The 19,504-nt window shown below is 46.7% G+C and overlaps 1 protein-coding gene across 1 annotated transcript in view; it reads left to right on the top strand.

Moving 5' to 3' along the window:
* Positions 1 to 361: 361 nt before the first annotated feature.
* LOC127047175 (alpha-2-macroglobulin-like) overlaps positions 362 to 19,504 on the top strand; it is a 59,775-nt gene continuing 40,632 nt past the window's right edge. Inside the window, exons 1-13 of the mRNA XM_050945205.1 lie at positions 362 to 494; positions 4,291 to 4,474; positions 6,405 to 6,561; positions 6,864 to 6,916; positions 11,994 to 12,014; positions 13,122 to 13,290; positions 14,965 to 15,049; positions 16,083 to 16,206; positions 17,175 to 17,289; positions 17,470 to 17,579; positions 18,043 to 18,204; positions 18,584 to 18,811; positions 19,192 to 19,255. Of these exons, the coding sequence (XP_050801162.1) occupies positions 406 to 494; positions 4,291 to 4,474; positions 6,405 to 6,561; positions 6,864 to 6,916; positions 11,994 to 12,014; positions 13,122 to 13,290; positions 14,965 to 15,049; positions 16,083 to 16,206; positions 17,175 to 17,289; positions 17,470 to 17,579; positions 18,043 to 18,204; positions 18,584 to 18,811; positions 19,192 to 19,255 (1,561 nt within the window). The 5' untranslated portion in view covers positions 362 to 405. The remainder of the gene's footprint in view (positions 495 to 4,290; positions 4,475 to 6,404; positions 6,562 to 6,863; positions 6,917 to 11,993; positions 12,015 to 13,121; positions 13,291 to 14,964; positions 15,050 to 16,082; positions 16,207 to 17,174; positions 17,290 to 17,469; positions 17,580 to 18,042; positions 18,205 to 18,583; positions 18,812 to 19,191; positions 19,256 to 19,504) is intronic.

The raw sequence follows: 19,504 nt of genomic DNA, 5'->3' as shown, positions 1-19,504 counted from the left end.
TTCCAATCCCCACAGAAAACTGGACTAGCCCTGTAATGAGCTAAAGGGCTTCTCCAACCACTGCAAAGAGCTGCTGGAGTGATACAAACAGGAGTTTGGGGTGAATGGCTCAGACACAGGACAGTGTATCACATGAACACCTCCAATAAATATCTTCCCCCCCGTTTGTCAGGGTCTGGCCAGGGACAGTCTCTGTGCCATGGGTCAGAGCTGTTGGCTCTGGCTCCTCCTCACGTAACTCTCCCCATTTCCCAAACGATCCTGGCCCCTTGCCCTTATCTCGCCCCTCCTGGGGGCTGTTTGCAGAGAGACATATAAAGGGGTGGACCCAGCGGACAGCCAGGGAGCAGGGAGCCAGCGAACAAGGCTGTGTGGCTGCCTCACTCACCATCCTCGCTCTGCACCATGGGGAAGAACAGGCTGCCCGGTGGCCCCAGCATCTTCCTCCTGCTCCTCTTCCTCCTCCCTGGAGACACTTCGCCCACCACCGAACCGTAAGCTGCACATGCAAGGGCTCGTGCTGCCTTCTCTTTTCTTTCCTTCATCCCCCTCACAGCTCTGCCAATGCTTAGCCACCCCCTGCTATTCCAGTCCTGGCTCCCCACACAGCTCTGCCAATGCCCCTCAGTCCTGCCCTGCAGACCCCTGCTATTCCACTCTGGGGCTCCCCACACAGCTCTCGCTACCTATATCCCTACCTAGACATCTTCAGGAGCTTGGCTTTCCCTGTGGCTTCATGGGCAATATGCCATCTGCCTTGTGGTACCTTTAGTGGATGGGCCCCAGTTTCCTTGCCTGTGAGCTAGAGCTCAGAAAGGTGTTTCTCTTTTCTCTTCTTCTTTAAAGACAGTTTGCTTCCCTTGGCAGCCACAGACTGTGCTTGTTCCCAACTAGAGTCTGTGACCTAGATTCCTGTCTGTCAGCACAGACTCTGGCAGTGCCACACTCTGCTGGAATATCCACCTGCGGCACTGCAAACTAACAACTTGGCTGCAACCTCATCTCCACTGAGGGGCCTGAAGAGGGGGTGTAGCCAAGCTCAGTCAGGAGCTGGGCAGACTCAGAATATCTCTTTGCTAGCGTCGACTGACAGAGAGTTCCTGTAGATGGAGTCCAACATAGATTAGAGCATTTACCCTCCAGTGCACACTCCCTTCTCCTGGTATAGCATCCCTCCTCGCTGGTGTATATGAGCAGGTGCAATTTACGCTGCCCTGATTCAGTCCCCTAACTCCAATGTCAGATCGCTTAACCCAATGAATGCCTTGTTAGAATTGTTTGTTTGTGTCTTGTAGTGCCTATGCACCCCAGCTATGGATTAGGGTCCCCACTGTGCTAGGCTTTATACATATACAGAACAAGGAGACAATCTATAGCTGGCTGGAAACCATAACTGCCATGCCACCAGAAAACCTGCCATTTTAAAATTTGTTTCCATTCCAACTCGGAACATGCAGTTTAAATTTTGAGAGGAAGGAAATTCCAGAAAATTTTGATTCAGAAACATAGACGTGTTTCATTTTGATAATGTCACAACATTTTGTTAACAATAATATTGAATAATTATAATATAAATGTATATAAATATTATATTACAACATAATATTAAAGGGAAAATGAAACATTGTGATGTTATCAAAATGAGAAAGTTGAAACCATTTGTTTTATCATTTTTCTATTGGGCCCTTGGTCAAACTCAACATGTTCCAACAAACCAGTTCCATTTTGACTAAACTACACTCTCTGACAGAAAACAGTTTCATCAGACTTTTTTCACCCAGCTCTATTCCATTCTGAGCATGTAGCTTGTGTCTGGTCAGATATGTTGTCTGCATCCTGCACCTTTAAATGGAGAGAAGACCACTCTGTGCTGCAGAAGCAGCTGCCTTTTTGTGTTCGGTTGCATCCTGCTGCACAGGAAAGGCCCCGCTCTTCTCTCCATCTGTCTTACCTTGTATCCAGTCTGGTTCTCTCTGTCACAGCTAAAGTTAATGCAGGCTGAGAAGGCAAGGGAAGAACAGAATGTGATGCCAGTCACAAGTTTTATTCTGCTCCATGAGGCATTTTATGCTGTTTAATGAAGTAATCATCATATTAGTGACTGTTTTGCATATATGCTTAGTTTATAGTTGACATGCTCTGCCCCAAGCTGGTTGGGAGGAGAGGAGGAGGGAAGGGGTGGTGGTTACCAGGAGACTGAACAAAACCTGGCAGCTTTGGCTGGGGTAGCAGGTGCCCAAGAGTGTCAGATGCGGAGTGGCTGGGGTTACTGTTACTGAGTGGTAAGGCTGCTGGAGCTCCTGGGATGCTTTGGGCTGTTGGGGTCACAGCGGCTGGGGGTTTGTACCGGGCGGAAGCCTGGGGCCAGTATCAGATCTCTCACATTCTGCCATCACCTCCAGGCTGCTAGCTCTGATCCAGCAGGGAAAGAGGAGGCACCTGGCTGCTGGCTCAGCAAATGCCACAGCTGCCTCTAGCAGCAAAGGGGCAACTGCACGAAACTGCCCGCTACCTGCTTACAGCTCAGCTATTCACTGAGGCTCTCATACTGTGCTAATCACTGTAGTACCAGCAAGCCTTCCACTCGAATGTTAAGCAACACGACTGTCACGTGTTGTTTCTTCTGTCATCCAGAGGGAGAAGTGTCTGCAGCGCAGTGCTTCATTTGTAATGAAAGAGATGCCGGGGCTCAAGCAATTAGGTGCTGGGGCTCAAGCAATTTTTTTACAAGCCCAGAGGTGCCAGGGCAATGAACTGCCAAGCCTAGAGGTGCTGGGGCTCAGCCCTGGCACAAATTAAGCACTAGAGCAGTGTCTGGTTATGGTAGTGTAAGGGGGTTTCTGTTCTGTTGTGTCAGAATCCAGCTGAGCTGCAGGGACATGTGACAGGGCGGCTGGACAAACAGGTGAGTGTCACACATCAGGCAGGACACTTGACAGCACTAAACGTAGGCCCTGGATTTCCATGGCCCTGCTCTTCATATCGCCATTTACAACAGGGCAGAGAGGGTGTCAAATGCTACCAGAGCAGAACGGCGTGTTTCAGGCTCCCTTTGCACTCACTCTGCACCAGGTGCCAGGCAGGGGAGAATCAGCCCCCAGCCTTTATTGGCTGAGACTAAAGGTAGAGAGAAAATCACTCAGGGCTTGATCCAAAGCCCAGTGAGGTGAATGGAAAGAGTCCTATTGACTTCCATGGGCTTTGGCTCAGGCCTAACAAAGGTTGAAGTGGAATTTAATCAGAGCCATGTTAAGGCTGCTCCTACCTAACTCTGTCACTTTGAAATCTTGGCTAAGCAAGATGAACAGCCCCCCCGGCAGAAAGCTGGGTGTCCCAGGGAGCTTCACACTGCTGCACGTCCAGCCTCCCAGCGGTGATGCTCTGCCAGCGTCTCTGCTCTAAATCAGCAGGCTGCAGCCATGGCCAGCGAGATAACCTTCTGTAGCCCAAATCACTCTGTTGTTGCCACTGCTGGCAAGCTGCGTAAAGTCCTCACTAACACTTGAACCTGTAAGCGAGCACTTTTCATCAAAAGTTCTCCAGGCACATGAAAAGGGGGAGGGTGGGTGTAAGCAGCATCTTCAGGATCCCCATATCAGAAATGGAGAAATTGAGGCACAGAGCTGTGAAGTCCAGTAGCACATGGCATGTCACTGACACACCCAGGAATAGCAATGAGTTCTCCGGCCAAAGCCCTGTACACTAGGCCACGCTGCCCCTTTAGCACAATGGCCATTCCCTAGATTCAGATGTCAGTGCACTCGCAGCTACCTCTACATTTGTATCTCTCCATTACTGAGGGCAGCAGGTGACACACCTAGATCCACAGGCAGCTAGAGAGGATGTTGGATTAAAGCCCTGATCCACACTCCTGTGTAACTGCCTGCCAGCCTCCATGGAGGTAGAACAAACATTTCATCTGAGCTCCCTCCCCTTGTTCAGATAATGCAGCCGGGGGCTGTGGGATACACAGATTTCAATTAACAGCCTGGAACTTTTCAAGCCATCCCCACTCCCTGCTGGAAGCCTGAACAAACAGCCCTTGGACAGCAATTGCTGTTAGCACAGAACCAGCTCCTTTGCTCCAGGTGGTGTCCTAGGTTCCTGGCTGACCGAGCAGACCGGCTGGTATGTTACAAAAGCAAAATGAAATTCACCATCCTGTATGTACAAATTACAGTGTGGATGGATGGTTGGGGATTTGGCTGTCGCACTAGCCCATGCCCTTTCATCAGTACCTTCTCCGTTCCCCATCCCCGCCTCTCTGACCTGTGTCCTTCTCCTTCCCAGGCAGTACATGGTGCTAGTGCCCTTTCTGATCCACACCAACGTTCCTGAAAAGGTCTGTATCCAGCTGACCCACCTGAACGAGTCTGTAACGCTGAGCGCCACGCTGGAATACGCAGGGGAGAACAGGAGCCTGATCGCAGACGTGGTGTCGGAGAAGGACGTGTTCAAGTGCGTCCCATTCACGGTGAGTCTCTGACCCCCACAGGGTTTATTACCTGAGTCTGTAAGATAGTGACAGCCTGGGACCAACCCTTGAAAGACCTGATACCATCAGAAGTCACAAACAGAGACAGGCTTAGCTAGGAGACATTCAAGAAAAACTACGGTTCTTACTGGCAGTGCTGTGGATGACTCATTAGGAGCGATCTTCAGTGGGTACTGAGCTCAGTGACCAGCATGATTCTTGGAGAGGCTGTGCTACAGGCTTTGGTTGGCTGGCTTTGTTGGGTGCTTTTCTCTCTGAGACAGTGCTGACCTTACGGCTGAGAACTGGTCTCCCATTTCTCAAGGGGCTCCACAAGCCTCTGAGTGAGGCCAGAAAGAAAGCCATGGAATATGGAGGTTAGAGAACATCCTCGAGACCATTGACACCTGTCAAGGCTGAATCCTCACTCTGTCACTTCGAGTGCAGAAGGTGAGGGCCCGCAAGGATTCTAAAAATTAATACTGGCCACTCCAGGCTTGTATTAAACTCCCAAGGTTACAGCTTCTCTCTGACCTTGGCTTGGTAAAAGCTGCCACCACCCAAATGCACAAAAAACCCTTGGACCCTGGAAGGAGCACTTGGGAATTCCTCCCTGTGAGGTACCCTTAAGCCCTTCCTCCCCTCAACTCCAGGGAAACGCTGAGAAAGAAAAGAAAGGAAATTAGCTGTTGCCCCCAGTCAATCAAACAGCATGCACAAACCTCTTAAAATATCAAAAATCTAATCCTGTTCTTTAAAAAGAAAAATTTTATTTAAAACAAAAAGAAATTGCTAGATTTTAAAAGAGCAAAAATTCCAACAATTAAGCACCCAAAATAGCTTTTTGAGGGTTCAGCTTAAAGGTTACAAGCAAACAAAAGCATCAGGGGTTAGCACAGAGCAGATCCACAAGCCCAAATAAAGAAATAACTTGATCATGTCTATCTAAACATTCCCTATCCCAATGAGTCCTGCTAGATATGGAAAATAATTTTTCATATTTGGTTCAAACCTTACACAGCATTTCTGCTTATAGCACTGCTGTTCCATGTTCCTTCAGCCCAGAGAGAGCAACCACAAGCAAAGGGAAAGTTTATTTTCCCATTTTAAAAAGTTCTAGCCTTCCCATTGGCTCTTTTGTTCAGGTGCCCACTTTTTTTTCTTTTACCTGTGGGCTTGTTAACCCTTTACAGGTAAAGTAATCAGAGAACAGACCAAGAAGGATTTTACAGCTAACTGGTGGGCTGGGTGTCCATCAAAGGGAGCTATCCCCCCTTCATTTATTACAACGTTAATGAGCTCATCTTGTGCCTCTCCCGGGGACCAGTTTAGGATTTCTCCCTGCAGCTCTCCAGGCTGGCTGGGAGGACAGTAGAAGAAAATGGACCCAGCACAGAAGTAATTACTCAAATGTAGCTTCCCATTTTCCTCCATCACTGGGATTCACAGCTAGGGGGACACAATCACAGTCCATCAATCCCTTTGAGGCAGGAGCATAACAAGGGAAGGGAAATGACCCTCAGTCTTGGCAAGAGGCAGCACAAGGAGTGATGGGCAGAAGGAAAAGCTGAGACTTAGACATTGGAGGACGTTCTTAAGATACAAACTCCTGGGGTGGAGGAGTCAGAGTCTCCTGGTAGGGAGGGAATGGCCAGGGGTGGCCGGCAAAGTCTCCTCTGGAGGAGGTGGTAGAGGCCCCATCACTGCAAAGATTCTGGCAGCATAGAGGTTACATTAGTGGGAATGGAGCAGAAGAGTCCGGCAAAACCATGGTGAAGTGAGACTGGCAGAGCCCCAGACCCCGCAATCCCTGATTCTGGTAGGTAGATCGTGACCTTTTTGTTTTGGTTCCATGTACAACTCCAGGCTCCAATGGCTCAGTGCAGAGCGGAGAGTCTCTAAGGCAAGTGGCTCTTTTGCTGTTTTCCAGGTTCCAAAGTCCAGCAGCTCATCATCAGCGTTTCTCACGGTGCTGGTGAAGGGGCTGACACTGAAGTTCAGGAGCCGGAAATCAGTGCTGGTCAAGAACTCAGAGAGCCTGGTCTTTGTCCAGACAGACAAACCCATCTACAAACCGGGACAAACAGGTACAGGAAATCAGGTGGGGAATTATATACAGAGCAGGAAATCCTCCCTGCCTCCCTAGAAACCCCACAACTCGTCACTAAGTTAGTACAGCTGGCAGTAAACCTGCCTTCCCACTTCCTTCCCACCAGTCATAAACCTGGGCAGTGTGGTGCATGCATCCAACCCTGCCATGTGTCCATGGGTCATTGCATCTAGGCCAAGCATGCACACAGCATCTGCCTCAATGACTGATGGTCCCTGGGTGAGCAGCTGCAAGTTTAACAGTGAAAATCTCTTCCTCTCTCAATCATGGCCTCCGCAGTTCTGTTTCGTATCGTCTCTCTGGATGAAGACTTCCATCCCCTGAAGGAGAAGGTAGGTCTGATCACTGACCAGTTTCCATGGCTGACATGGTGAGCGCTGATGATGACCCTTTTAAAGTCCTTTGTGATTCCTGAGGAATTTATTTCTATTAACATCTTCTAGCACCATAAAAGTGACTGTGTAAAGCAAGTGATGCCTTCTGACTCCCCACATCTTCTTTATAAGGGTCAGATTCTGCCATGATTTACACCCCATTCAACTTCATTGACAGAGTTTACATAGGACAGAATATGTTCTTTTATGTCATAATATGAATCATGCTTTATTATAATGTAAAACTGGCTAATGTCAAAACTTTTTGGTAGTTTTATTAAATCATGATTAATTTAAACATAAGTCTTTTGCAAATACAAAAAGAAAAACATAGAACAGTCTACAACAGCAACATCATATAAAACATATAGAACCCTAAAAGGTCAATTAGAACCTAATAAAAATGCTCCTTATTAGGCAAATGCTGGAAGGGCAAAAATTGGCAGTGATTTGATTACTACCTGGGATTGAGAAAAAACTAAAAACATTATCCTTTTGAGATGGTGATAAAAATTCTTTTTATATAAAAGAGGTAAATCCAGCATGTTTTCAGAGGCTGGAAAAATCTCCAGTCCAAAAGATAATGAGGTAGATCTTCCATTGCTCCATGTGAAGAAACTTTTCCATATCTACCTGTAAGGACAGCAATTTCCATGGTTTGGAATCTTAATTGAGTATATACCTTATATAAATGAGGATTTCATAATTCAGTCAAATACTGTTCAAAAACATGAGCCATCTTCAAAGTAGAAAACCAAAACACAAACTTTGAACCATGAATCATAGCCAGATCTTCTTGTCGGGTAATATTTGTCACTCTATGTTTGAGTAGTTGATTACACTGATTAAAAGATATTGACAATAGATAATAGAAAAATCCAGCCTATTTATAATAAATTGGAGTGCACAGGTTGTTCCTCCATCTCCTGAAGGCAAAAATGGGGCAATCTGTAATCTGGAAGAGTACAGATCTTAGACCAAAATTTAAGAAAAGCAATACAAGCACTATGATGTACAGTAAAACCATTCACCTCAGCATGTAAAATCAAAGGAGGAGTAAAATTATTTTGAATGATCTCTAAGGCCGAAACTTAGCCCCTAAATCAAACTTCAGCCTCATAGATCATCTACAACATTATTTTTGCATTAAAGATTCTTAGCACTGGGGCAGCTCTGTTCCCAGCATATGGGCAGGTAGACCAAGCACCCCTTCGCCAGAGCTAAGGGCCTTTTGTTTTAAGTCTTCATGATAAGGAAACCAGTGGCCTAAATGATGAAACTTTATCCCTAAATAAGTAAAAGCAAAGACTTGTTTTGTTCTTCCCAAAAATCATGACTTTGGGCTTATAATTGAGAACTAGGTCTTGAAAATTATAATAAGAGAAAAAACAAGATAATAACCATCGAAGGCCTCTTGGATGCTGCAATAAAACAACCGTGCCATCAGCATATAACAACACTGGAATGGATCTACTCTTAATTTCCAGGGGAGAGAAATTATCTTCCTTTACAACATCATCACTTCATTAATATATGCATTAAAAAGAAGAAGCACTGGAAAGCAACCCTGGCATACTCCCCTAGAAGTAAGGGAAACAGTACATTCCCCATTGGCTTTAGTTCTTAGCCTCACCATAGTGCACTGGTGTAGAGCCTCCAAAGTATGCAAAAGTTTTAGATCGATTCTCATCCTTCTTAATTTTGCCCAAAGTTTTTCTTGGTTAATAAAATCAAATGCCATCTTTAGATCTATGAAAGTAGCATATAAACTACTACCATTAACCACAGCATATTTATAAATCATATAGGATAAAATAATTATCCACTCTACCAGACCTAAAGCTGGACTGCTCTTTGTGTAGTAAATTACCCTCTAAAGCCCATATTTCAAGTTTAGAGAGTAAAATTCTGCATTAAATCTTCCCTACCACATTTAACAGACCAATAAGTCTACATAGAATCATAGATTATTAGGGTTGGAAGGGACTTCAAGAGATCATCTAGGCCAACCCCCTGCTCAAAGCAAGACCAATCCCAAAGTCACCCCCTCAAGGATCAAACTCACAAGCCTATGTCTAATAGGCTAATGCTCAAACCACTGAGCTATCCCGGACATCTTTCTAGCCCATTTTTTAAAAATAGGAACTATAATCGTGAGCCAGACAGAATGCATCCGATATGATTCAGGACAGTAAATAATTTAGCCAAATCTAGGGACCACCAATTAGGATTATCCTGAGAAACTTCATCAGAGAGAAAACCTTCTCCTAGAGGGTTTTTTCCATTGTTGGGCTAAAATTAATGAGTGGATTTCACTGTGCTGTACTGAAAGACAGAGTGGTAAATCAAAGAGAGGATTCCTCATTGCCTCAGCTATGGTAGAATTAGATTTAAAAACTGGTTGAGGGAATCATTAAAGACCTGGCCAAAATGTACTATCCAAGCTTCATGATTAATATGGGGTTCATCATTCAGAGTATATCTACCAGAACCCGTGGCCACCATCTTCTAAAATGTGTAAGAATTTTTAGCCTTAGCTGCTGCTTCAAAACCCTTCCGCAAGGATCTAAGATATTCTTGTTTTTTCTGATATAATAAGCCTTTATATTGTCTTCTGGTAGCTACTAAATTATGAAGTAAATTAGGAGATGGATTGCATCTTACCCTATTGGCTAGACAGGCTAGAGCTGTCGTTTCCTTCACACAGTCTGCATCAAGCCAAGTGTGCTTATCTTTGAAAGCATTTTTAGAATAGATAAAAGAAAAATCAATTTGTTCAGAGACGAGTGGTTGCAAGGACTTTCCCAGCAACTCATATGATTCACAAATTTGAAAGGAATTCAAGGACAGTAATGATGTCTCTGAGAAATCTAACATCAGAGTCTTCCAATCTCCTAGATAATTTGTCAGGAATGGCTGCGCTTTAGTTTTTGTAGCCACATTTAATTTAAGGCATCCTCACCATGGGTAATAAAAATCTCACTAGAAAGAGCACATCATTGTAATTACAGAGAAATCCCTACAAGGATGAATTATACAAGGATAATAATATTATCAATACCACTCCCAGCAGTCAATTAAACTTATGTGAAATGTGCCCTCACTTCTTCCATTTACAAGTATCATATTAAACTTATCCAATAATATCTTCTGGTTTTGTCCAGAGATGTTAACCATCTGATCTCCGGAGTTTCAGAGGGGAAGTTGAAAAATCTTCTCAGTGTTTTCCTCTCCTCATACTTGGGAAGGAGATTCGTCTTGCCCTGGAGCAGGGAGTGAAAAATGTCCTGTTAGGATCTTGTTGCCAGAGGTGAATAAACTGGAAAGAGTCCAAAGGGAGCAACAGAATGTATAAGAGTTTTCAAAAACCTGATCTATGAGGAAAGGTTGAAAGAATTGGACAATGTTTAGAGAAGAAAAGGCTGAGGGAGGACTACATGATAAATTGCCCACAGTTGGTGGAGCTAAGAACCTCCCTCTATCTTCTGTTACATCTTAAAAATCATAATCCTTTGTTTGTGGCATCCTTACGGGCCCTCTGAATACGGGAAACAGAATTTCAGGACAGAGGGAATGAACAGCAGGGCAGATGAATCTGCAGAGGCAGATCATTATTCTGAACATAAAGGAGCAGGCTAGTGTAATAGGGAGAGTCTGATCACTTCATCTGATCGCAAGGAAAAGTAAAACACTACCAGAGAAGTTAGTGCTTTGAACAGAATTGCAAAGAATATCTATCAAAGAAGAAGTAGTTGGTTTCCACATGCCGAGTAATAACTGGATACTCCAGAGCTTAATTTATAATGAAAGAGATGAGTTATGAATTTGTAATGAAAGAGGCTCAAGCAATTAGATGCTGGGGCTCAAGCAATTTTTTTTACTTTCATAACTGACACAGAAAGCCCAGATGTGCCGGGGCTATGCACTGCCAAGCTCAGAGGTGCCGGGGCTCAGCCCTGGGACAAATTAAGCACTGGGCTTCTCCATTTGATAGGCATCGTTAACACCAAAGCAAAATGGGCATAAAATGTTGCCAAATGAGGCTGGTCGCGGTGTGCCCCACTTTGTACTGGTGTGAGTAACAGCACCAGGGTGGGCTAGCAATGAGTCAGGCCCTGAGGAGATCACTTCTGTCTTGTGGGAAGCCATGTGACTGCACCTCAAGACCCCTATACCTGGCTCTGTCCCACCTTCCTGCATATCATACACTGTGATCTAGCTGACCCCCCTCCATAACCTCACTGCGAGTTTGCAGGGGCAGGGGTCCCTGAGGAGACATCCCAGCAGCAGGCCCCACCTGATGCTGCAGAGCAGGACATAGAGAATTGAGTTGCCACATGAAAGCCCTGGAAACCAGCAACTTTCCAAATGGCTACACTCTTAGGGGCACATTTCCAAAGTGCCTCAGTGACTTAGAAACCCAAGTCCCATTTTCAGAAGTGACTTGGGCACCTTGGGCCATATTGCCTAAGGGATTTAGATGCCTAAAGCTGCAGGTAGGTGCCTAGTGGGATTTTAAAAAGCACATAGGCAGGTTAGGAGACTAACTCCCATTGGCTGCAGTGGGGAACTAGATACCTCAGCACTTGGAAACTCCACTCAGTGCCTGTCTGCATTGTTGGGCACCTAAAAAAATCTGCCTCCTTTACAAAGTCTCACTGAAGGTCAGTGGCTCTTTGGTTCCTAAGCCACAGAACCTCAGAGGTATGTAAGTGCCTGATTCCCATTGAAATCAATGGCCTAAAGTGCCTAAGTCATTTTAAAAGGCTCCTAAGTCACTTAGATGATTTTGAAATTTTTACCCTGAATCCTCTAAATGCAAAACAAAGTGTTTATTTTCACAGCTGTGTTAAACTGACCAGTTCAGGCTCTAAAACATTAGAAGGCCCCGCTGGAGTTTCTCATTGAGTAACAGTGAGCAAGGGGCAAAGGGAAATGCAGGGAAGAGATGCAGAAGTCCCCTGAACAGGGTAAATGAGCTCAGTGCAGGTATGACCTGTATTTCTAACTCTGCTTCTCCCCGTTTTCCCCACAGTTTCCATTGGTCTTCATCAAGGTAAGTGGCCCATTGATTTTTACTCTCACAACCGCTGGCAGAAAGCTAGGGCTGTTTCAGGGATGGGCAGACTCCTGTGCTCCACAGCAGAGGGAGGGTGTAGTGTGGTGTTCATTGTGAATGGATAGTGCAGCCACTATGGGTCTCAGAGCAAGGAAGTAAGGGTGAGCCTGTGTGAACAGGAAATAGAGTCCTGTATGCACCCCACTCACCCTGGAGGCTGGGTCTCTGGCATCTCAGCTGCAGCGCAACATTGGAATATGACTTGGAAAGGGGGAAAATGGGCCCATGGCCTTTTCTGCTTCTTTAGGTTGTTTAAAGGAGCCTGAAAAGGGTCTTTTGTGAAAGTGAGACCTGGTCTGCACGCAAATTTCATTCCAGTTTAACTGTGTCAGTCAAAGTAGTTATACAGGTGCAGTCGCTAGCATGGGCATGGTTATACCAGCATAGAGGTGCCTTATATTGGCACCGCTCATTCCCCTTCCCGTACAGGGATAAGCTATACTGGTCAAAGATATACTGGCTGCCTGAAGAGAAGTAGCAGCCCAAACAACATATTTAAGACCAGATGAGCATTTCCATAGCCCATTGCCTTCCGCATACCTGCATGGGGAGGGTTTTCTCAGCCCCAGAGGTAACTTGAGTATTTCAGTCCTCAGCCAGAGCAGTTACCAGTTCTCAAACTGCAAATATAACATTCAAGCTCACAGGCGCAGAGAAACTCATTGCATCCTGACGTCTGTGCATTGGTCTTTTAGCCTGGTTCTTTCTCAACCTCCTTGCCCACTCCATGCGGATATGGGCATGTTGATCAGGTGGACAGATGCTGGAATAGATTCGGTGCTGGTATCTGGCTATTTCACATGCTGATTGCACAGGACTTGACTGCTTAATCCTTACAGACTATTGGGAAAGTACAGAGCTGGCCACCAGGTGCCCTAACCTCATCTATAGGAGAGGGAGATGATCGCATATATCCTGTATCTCTGCTGAACATTGGACTGCAACTGCCCTGCTCTCCAGCCTCATGCTGTGTAGACACCCTGCCTGTAAATGAAAGGTTAAGAGTCATCCTGTCTTATGACCTTGTGCTCTCCTCACCTCTAGGACCCGCAGAAGAACCGCGTGTACCAGTGGAGAGAGGTGGAGTTAAACGTGGGCCTCACCCAGCTCTCCTTCCCCCTCACCTCCGAGCCCATCCAAGGCACCTACAACGTGGTGGTGCAGAAGGAGTCGGGGACCAATCTAGAACACCCTTTTATGGTGGAGGAATATGGTAAGGAAGAGCCCTACTCGTGCTGGGGCTGAGGGTGTTGGAAGCAGGAGCTTCATCCATTCCAGGCACAAAAATCCAGTTCAGGATTGTCTGGGGTGTAGCTCAGTGAAGAGTGGTCTGAGGAATGGGCCAGGAATACACTGGATGCTTTTAAGGGTTCCGGATCTGAGCCCCCATCCAGTGGTGTGTAGCTTTCTCCTCAGCACTTGAACTGTCAGGGTCACTGTTCACTGTAAGCCTGAGAGTATCTGGGTGTGAATACAAAGGCCTGTCCCTTGGGCCTACTGGATTTGGGCTGTGATTCCAGCCTCAGTACAATGCAGCTTTATTTTTGTGTAGGGTCTTTCCTACCAGTTGTGTGCAGTATATGATATGGATGCAGAACAAACTATGTAAATGCTGCATTTCAGTGGCACAGTTTGCTCCACCTGTGATTTGCCAATGAAACTGGCTTAACTCACCTCTCCTTTCTCCCACTCTGGTCTTCACTCCTTTGTCCTCGTGGCTCCTGATGCCCAGAACATCTTCAAACATTCAAAATAAATAAATAAAGACACTTGGCTGGAGACCAAGCCTGGAAAACATCAGCCCCAAAGGACAAACATTCAGAAGGTTCATGAGGAAAGGAAAATGAGGCCAGCAGGGGTGGTAGATTCTCAAATAACTTTAATTATAGGGTTGCCACTAATCACCCAAGGAGAAACAAATTACAGCTCTGTCTAGTCTAGGGATATGTACCACTCCAGCCCCCACCCCGACCACTTGTGAACCATCCCACAGAAGTGCTCCAGCCACTTACAAGCATTCCAAGAGCTTGATCTCAGCAAGCCTAAGAACGAGCTCATTCTGATCAAGTTAGTAAAAGTGGCTCCACTAGTCCTCTCGCTGCTGTCCGACAGGGCACTCTGAAACTTCCCAGAATCTTCTGCTTCTCTTTCCACCCCGCCAGTGTCTCTCTCCCATTATAACCCCCTCATTCAGTTAGTTCAGAACTTCTGAGAAAATTCACTTTGGGGCTGAAACTTGACATTCTAGTGCCCAGCCAGGAGGTGAATGCAGTCTGTGAGCTCAGCCAGCAGGAAAAAATATTTGCTTTTACTGTGTTATGAAACAGGTTTTATCCGACTCTTTTCATGCAAGGATAAGTTTAAAATGGCTGAACTTTCGCGGCCAGATTCACTGGTGCAGTCTGTCTGCTTTGTACCACTCCAGGGATGCAAAGTAACCGAGCTTATGGCTGCTTTACTTCACTGGAGCAGCACAGGAGCCAGAGCATACAGTGAATGTGGCCCTTTAAATCTGGTGAGTGACGATGGTGCACTGGGGAGTCGGGCCCTCACTAGGTATCACTTGCGTAGCATAGCATACAGCCTCTAAAGCAACGATGGCCCAGAGGTCGGGGTTGGGCAAAGGGAGCAAAGGGGAGAGGAGCAGGGGTTACGATGTCTTCCTCTTCAGTTCCACAGTCCCTGGCCAGATCCTCAGCTGGTGTAAGCTGGCACAGCTGCACTGACGGCCATGGAGCTGTGGTGATTTATAGCAAGCTGAGGATCTGGCGCCATGCGTTGGGATTAGGAGGGGGAGAGGCTGTGTCTGTCACTCAATGGGGAAGTGACAGTGATGTACACGTGTTCCCACCACTCTGCTCAATTCTAGCCTGTCTCTCCCACTCAGTGCTGCCCAAGTACGAGGTGTCGGTGAAGCTGCCCAAGAAAATCACCATCCAGGACGAGGAGCTGAAAGTGGCCGTCTGTGGTCTGTGAGTCGCGGGGTTTGAGTCACTGTACTTTGTGCTCATCCACCGTTGCCTTCCCACTGCTACTCCAGAAACCAGATCTAGAGAAGGTCCCTGGGGTCACTTTCTCTCCCTCCCCAGGGGCCCTGGGCAGGATTGTTCCTACTGTCTAGTCTGTACCCAGCCCAAGCTTTAAACATCCCAAGAAATGGGGCTCCCCCCCATGCCCCAGGAAACAACGCCTCAGCCCGGTACAGCTCCCTCTCAGAATGTTTTTCTCCATTATTCAATCCAAATTTCCCCTTTCTTAACATCATTCTATCCTTCCTAATTAGACCCCCAAGTGCCTCCTTAAATAATCCCGGCCCCCCTTCGTGATGCCTCCTTCAGACCCTTGTAGGCAGAAATTACATCCCTTCTTAGACATACGGTAACCATATTCACCAGACTTAACTCTTCCTCCCATCCTCATGAATCCCTCCCTCCAGCTCCCTGCTCATATTTCTTGCTCTTCTCTGAACTCCCTCCAATTTGTCAATGGCCTTTGGGTAAAGAGGTGCTCAGAGCTGAAAACAGTGCTCCCGAGGTGTCGTGTAGCAGTGACGGGAGATGATAATCCCTCTCTATACAGCATTAGTGCGACCCACCCTGGAAGACAGTGTTCAGCTCTGGGCCCCACAGCTCTGAGGAGACTGCACCTGGAACATTGTCTGCAGGTCTAGGCTCTTCCATACCTGAAAGGTTTGGCCAAATGGGAGGGAGCTGGGAGAAGGGAAACTCAACTGATTAAGGAGCAAAAGAGCCGGAATATCAGGCAACATTTCCTAATGGGGCAGGCCTGCTGGGTAATGGAATAATCTCCCTCGGGAAATGCCTGGAGCCCTGTCACTTCAGTCATTGGAAAACAGGGCTAGACCAAGCTCCAGAGAATAGATATTAGGAAACCAGCAATTGAGTCCTCAGGGGCAATGGTATAAAGGGCCCCAAAAGGCCTCTTCTGCCTGACTCTGTCTCCCTGTCTAAGCACCTTGTGTCTCTTTAACACCTCTGGTTACAGATACACTTATGGGACCCCTGTCCCAGGCCTGGTGAATGTCCGTGTATGTCGGAGATTCTCCCAGTCCAGCTCACGCTGCTATGGAAGAGAGGCTGAGGCTGTGTGTGAGGAATTCACCAGACAGGTGAGTCCAGGCCCATCGCATAGGCTGGAGGTGACTGTCTTGAGGATGGTGATCTGTGTCTGTCAAAAGGGATTGTTAGACCTCAGCTGGGATTCTGTGTTTTGGGCTGGGCTCTGTCTCACAGGAGGGAGGTATTGGTTAGAAGGAGGTGAGGCCAGGGCTGGGTGATATAAATTATGAAGAAAAATCCCTTGGGTGAAATCCTGGCCCCATTGAAATCAATGGCAAAACTCCCATTTACATCAGTCAGGTCAGGATTCACCCCTAGATGGATGTTTCTTCTAGCTGGGAAAGAGAAGACCCTGACAGGTTTTTGTATCAGTGAACGGGATTGAGATGGGAAGGGGAGCAGAGCAGAGCAGAGGAGAAAGCAAGAGGGAACTGTAGGATCTGGAAGAGAGAGAAAACTCGGGAGGAAGAAGAAAGAGAGAGACAGGGCAAGGAGGTAGAGAGAATGGGGTAGAGCAATAAAGAGAAAGATGGAGAATATGAAGGAGAAGAAAGTAAGAGAGAAAATAGAAGTAAGTTAGACAGAGATAATTGGAGAAAAAGAAAGAGAAAGAAAGAGAGGAGGAAGACAGAGAATGTGCATGGAGAAAGAGAGAGGATTCTAAGGATGGATAAAAGACACAACTGGATTTATCACACTGATGGGAAGTTGCAGATCTAGGGGATCTGATTTGAACAGTCAGGGAACCAGGTGTGTAACCTGGAGAACTGGTGATGAAATGCATCACAGAAGGCAGCATATTGGATACATCACTGGGGACCAGAGATGCCTTGATTGGTTTGGTGAAGAAGAAGGGAAGAGAGGGAGTCAGGTTGGGTGAAGCCAGTAAGAGGATGGGATTAAAGCAAATCAAGCAGCAGGCAAATGTCTCAGGTGCTGGTGTATTGGTTCCTGTTCCACACGGACCTGAATTGTACAGGGTTTTCCATGGTAATTTCCTCTTTGGTCTCTGGCTCAGGCGGACGTTCGAGGCTGTGTCTCCAATGTGGTGGAGACTAAAATATTCCAGCTCAAGCGAAAGGGTTATGAGATGAAAATTGAGGTGCAAGGCAAGATCACGGAAGAGGGTACAGGTATGCATCATGCTGCTCTGGTGGAGCTGTGGGGCCACACTGCAATAGCAGTGTGTGTTTCAAACCAGCACTGAAGGGCACTGGCAGAGCTGGACAACGTGGGGGGCAAGACTGGAGCATCTGGAGGTGTTGCAGGTCAATGCATTAGTTCAAGCCCCTCTTTGCTGTGTTTTCTTGCAGGGGTGGAGTTAACTGGGACAGGGTCCAGTGAGATCACAAACACCATGAGCAAAATCAGCTTCGAGCAGGTGGACTCTCATTACATACCAGGGATGCCCTTCTCTGGGCAGGTAGGGAACCTCTGAGAGCCCAGGAAATTACCTGACATGAGTGTGCTTGTCTGTGGAGAATGAGAACTTGCAAATGGAAAAGGGAAAATGTGGGATGATCACAGGAGCCATCTCCCTCTGCCTCTACACATGCTGCGGTATCCTTGCCATTGGTGGGATTTGCAGCACCTTCCTCTGACCCCCTGCTACTGTCAGAGACAGGATACAGAAAAGGAGGTCCATTGGTGTGAGCCAGCACAGTCCTTCCTGTGTTCCCAATCACACACTCTGTGAGAACGTGCCACCTTCTCAGGTGGTTCAGACTCACCCAGCACGTTCATACAAACCTGCCCTTTGGTCGGCTCTGTAAGAAACACCCTCTGGAACTGCCTCAGGGGAATAACGTGGGCAAAGGGCCATTGGCACTGTGGGGACTGCTTTCCCTGCCTCGTATAAGCAACAAAGATTGGATTTGTTCCTTTAGGTGAAGCTGGTGGACGGGACCAATGCTCCAATCGCCAATGAAACAATCCAGATTTTCATAAGGGGAAACAAATATGACGCCAACTACACAACGAATGAAGAGGGCCAAGTCTGGTTTTCCATAGACACTGTCAACTTCACAGACACCTCCATTCAAATCAATGTGAGTGGCTGAATACAGGGAGCTAGGGGATCTGAGATGTCACAGGCTGAGCTTCAGGGGAGATGTCTGTGAGTTTATCCATCTCTCCACCCATTGGGAGATAAAACAAGGAGTTTGTTGGCTGGGAATTTCAGTCTCCTCCTCTCTGTCTTGCTCTCTTTCTGTCTGCCCCTTGCTCTCTGTGTCTTGCACACACTCTGTCACTCTCCCTCTGGTTCTCTCTCTCTCCACACGAGCATGGAAAATACAGATCAATGCACTGTGCACTGAAAAATCTGCCAAGAAAATGTTTTTAGAATTACCCACTTTTTCCTTCTGAAATGCTAGTAGACTTGTTACTCACTTTTTGATCTGATGTAAAAACATTCTTCTTTATCAGGCAAACCATAAATCTGAACTGAACTGTTACGACACACACTGGTTCACCCCTGTGTATGGTAGTGCCGCTCACACAGCAACACGCTTTTACTCCCTGAGTAAGAGCTTTCTCAAAATCGAGCCTGTGTCTCACACTTTAAGCTGTGGCTCCAATGAGATGATCCGGGTGCACTACATCCTGAAGCCAGAGGTCTTGGGGGAGCAGAAGGAAATCGTCTTTTACTATGTGGTAAGCCCAGACTTAGTGACCTCTACCTCCGTACACATGACACAGCACTGGAGACCAGACACCCATATTTGTCCCAGGACACCAAACTCCCCCTAGGTCAGGTTCACTTGACCTTGACAATTACATGTAAAAGCCAGTGAAGGAAATGCAGAACTGGCCAGCCAGTGTATGGTTTCTGCAGGGAGAGAAAATTTCTGACTTGGTCGAGGTCCCAGTAAATCCAGTCTGGGTCTGGGACTCTGTTTGGCTCTGTGGGATTTTCTGCTCCTTCCCCACAGGAAGGCATCCGTATAGACACCCCCACCCCCAGTGTTCCCCCATAAGCATCCCCCACCTCCCACCAGGACCTCTGTAACAGGAGAGTTTCTTCTTCCTGGCAGGTGATGGCCAAGGGAGGCATTGTGAGGTCAGGCACCAAGGTGCATCCCGTGGGGGATGAAGAACGTGAGTAGAGCTGTGTGAATAACTGATTTCCCGATTCGCTGGCCGAAACAGAAACCTCAAAAAATAATTGTTTGGGGACTACTGAACCATTTCACTTTTGAGCTGTTTTAATCTTTTATAAATAGAATTGAAGGGAAATTGTAAATGAGGAGTTGTTTTGAATTGAAAAACAGAACCTTTCATTTAGGAAATGTCAAAACAAAACCACCTGCTTTGCTGCTGATATTTTTTCTGACAAAAACCATTTGG

Source organism: Gopherus flavomarginatus, chromosome 1 (assembly GCF_025201925.1).
Source record: "Gopherus flavomarginatus isolate rGopFla2 chromosome 1, rGopFla2.mat.asm, whole genome shotgun sequence".
Classification (NCBI taxonomy): domain Eukaryota; kingdom Metazoa; phylum Chordata; order Testudines; family Testudinidae; genus Gopherus; species Gopherus flavomarginatus.
The sequence above is the reverse complement of the archived record's forward strand: the minus strand, read 5'-3'. Positions and strand labels throughout refer to the sequence as shown.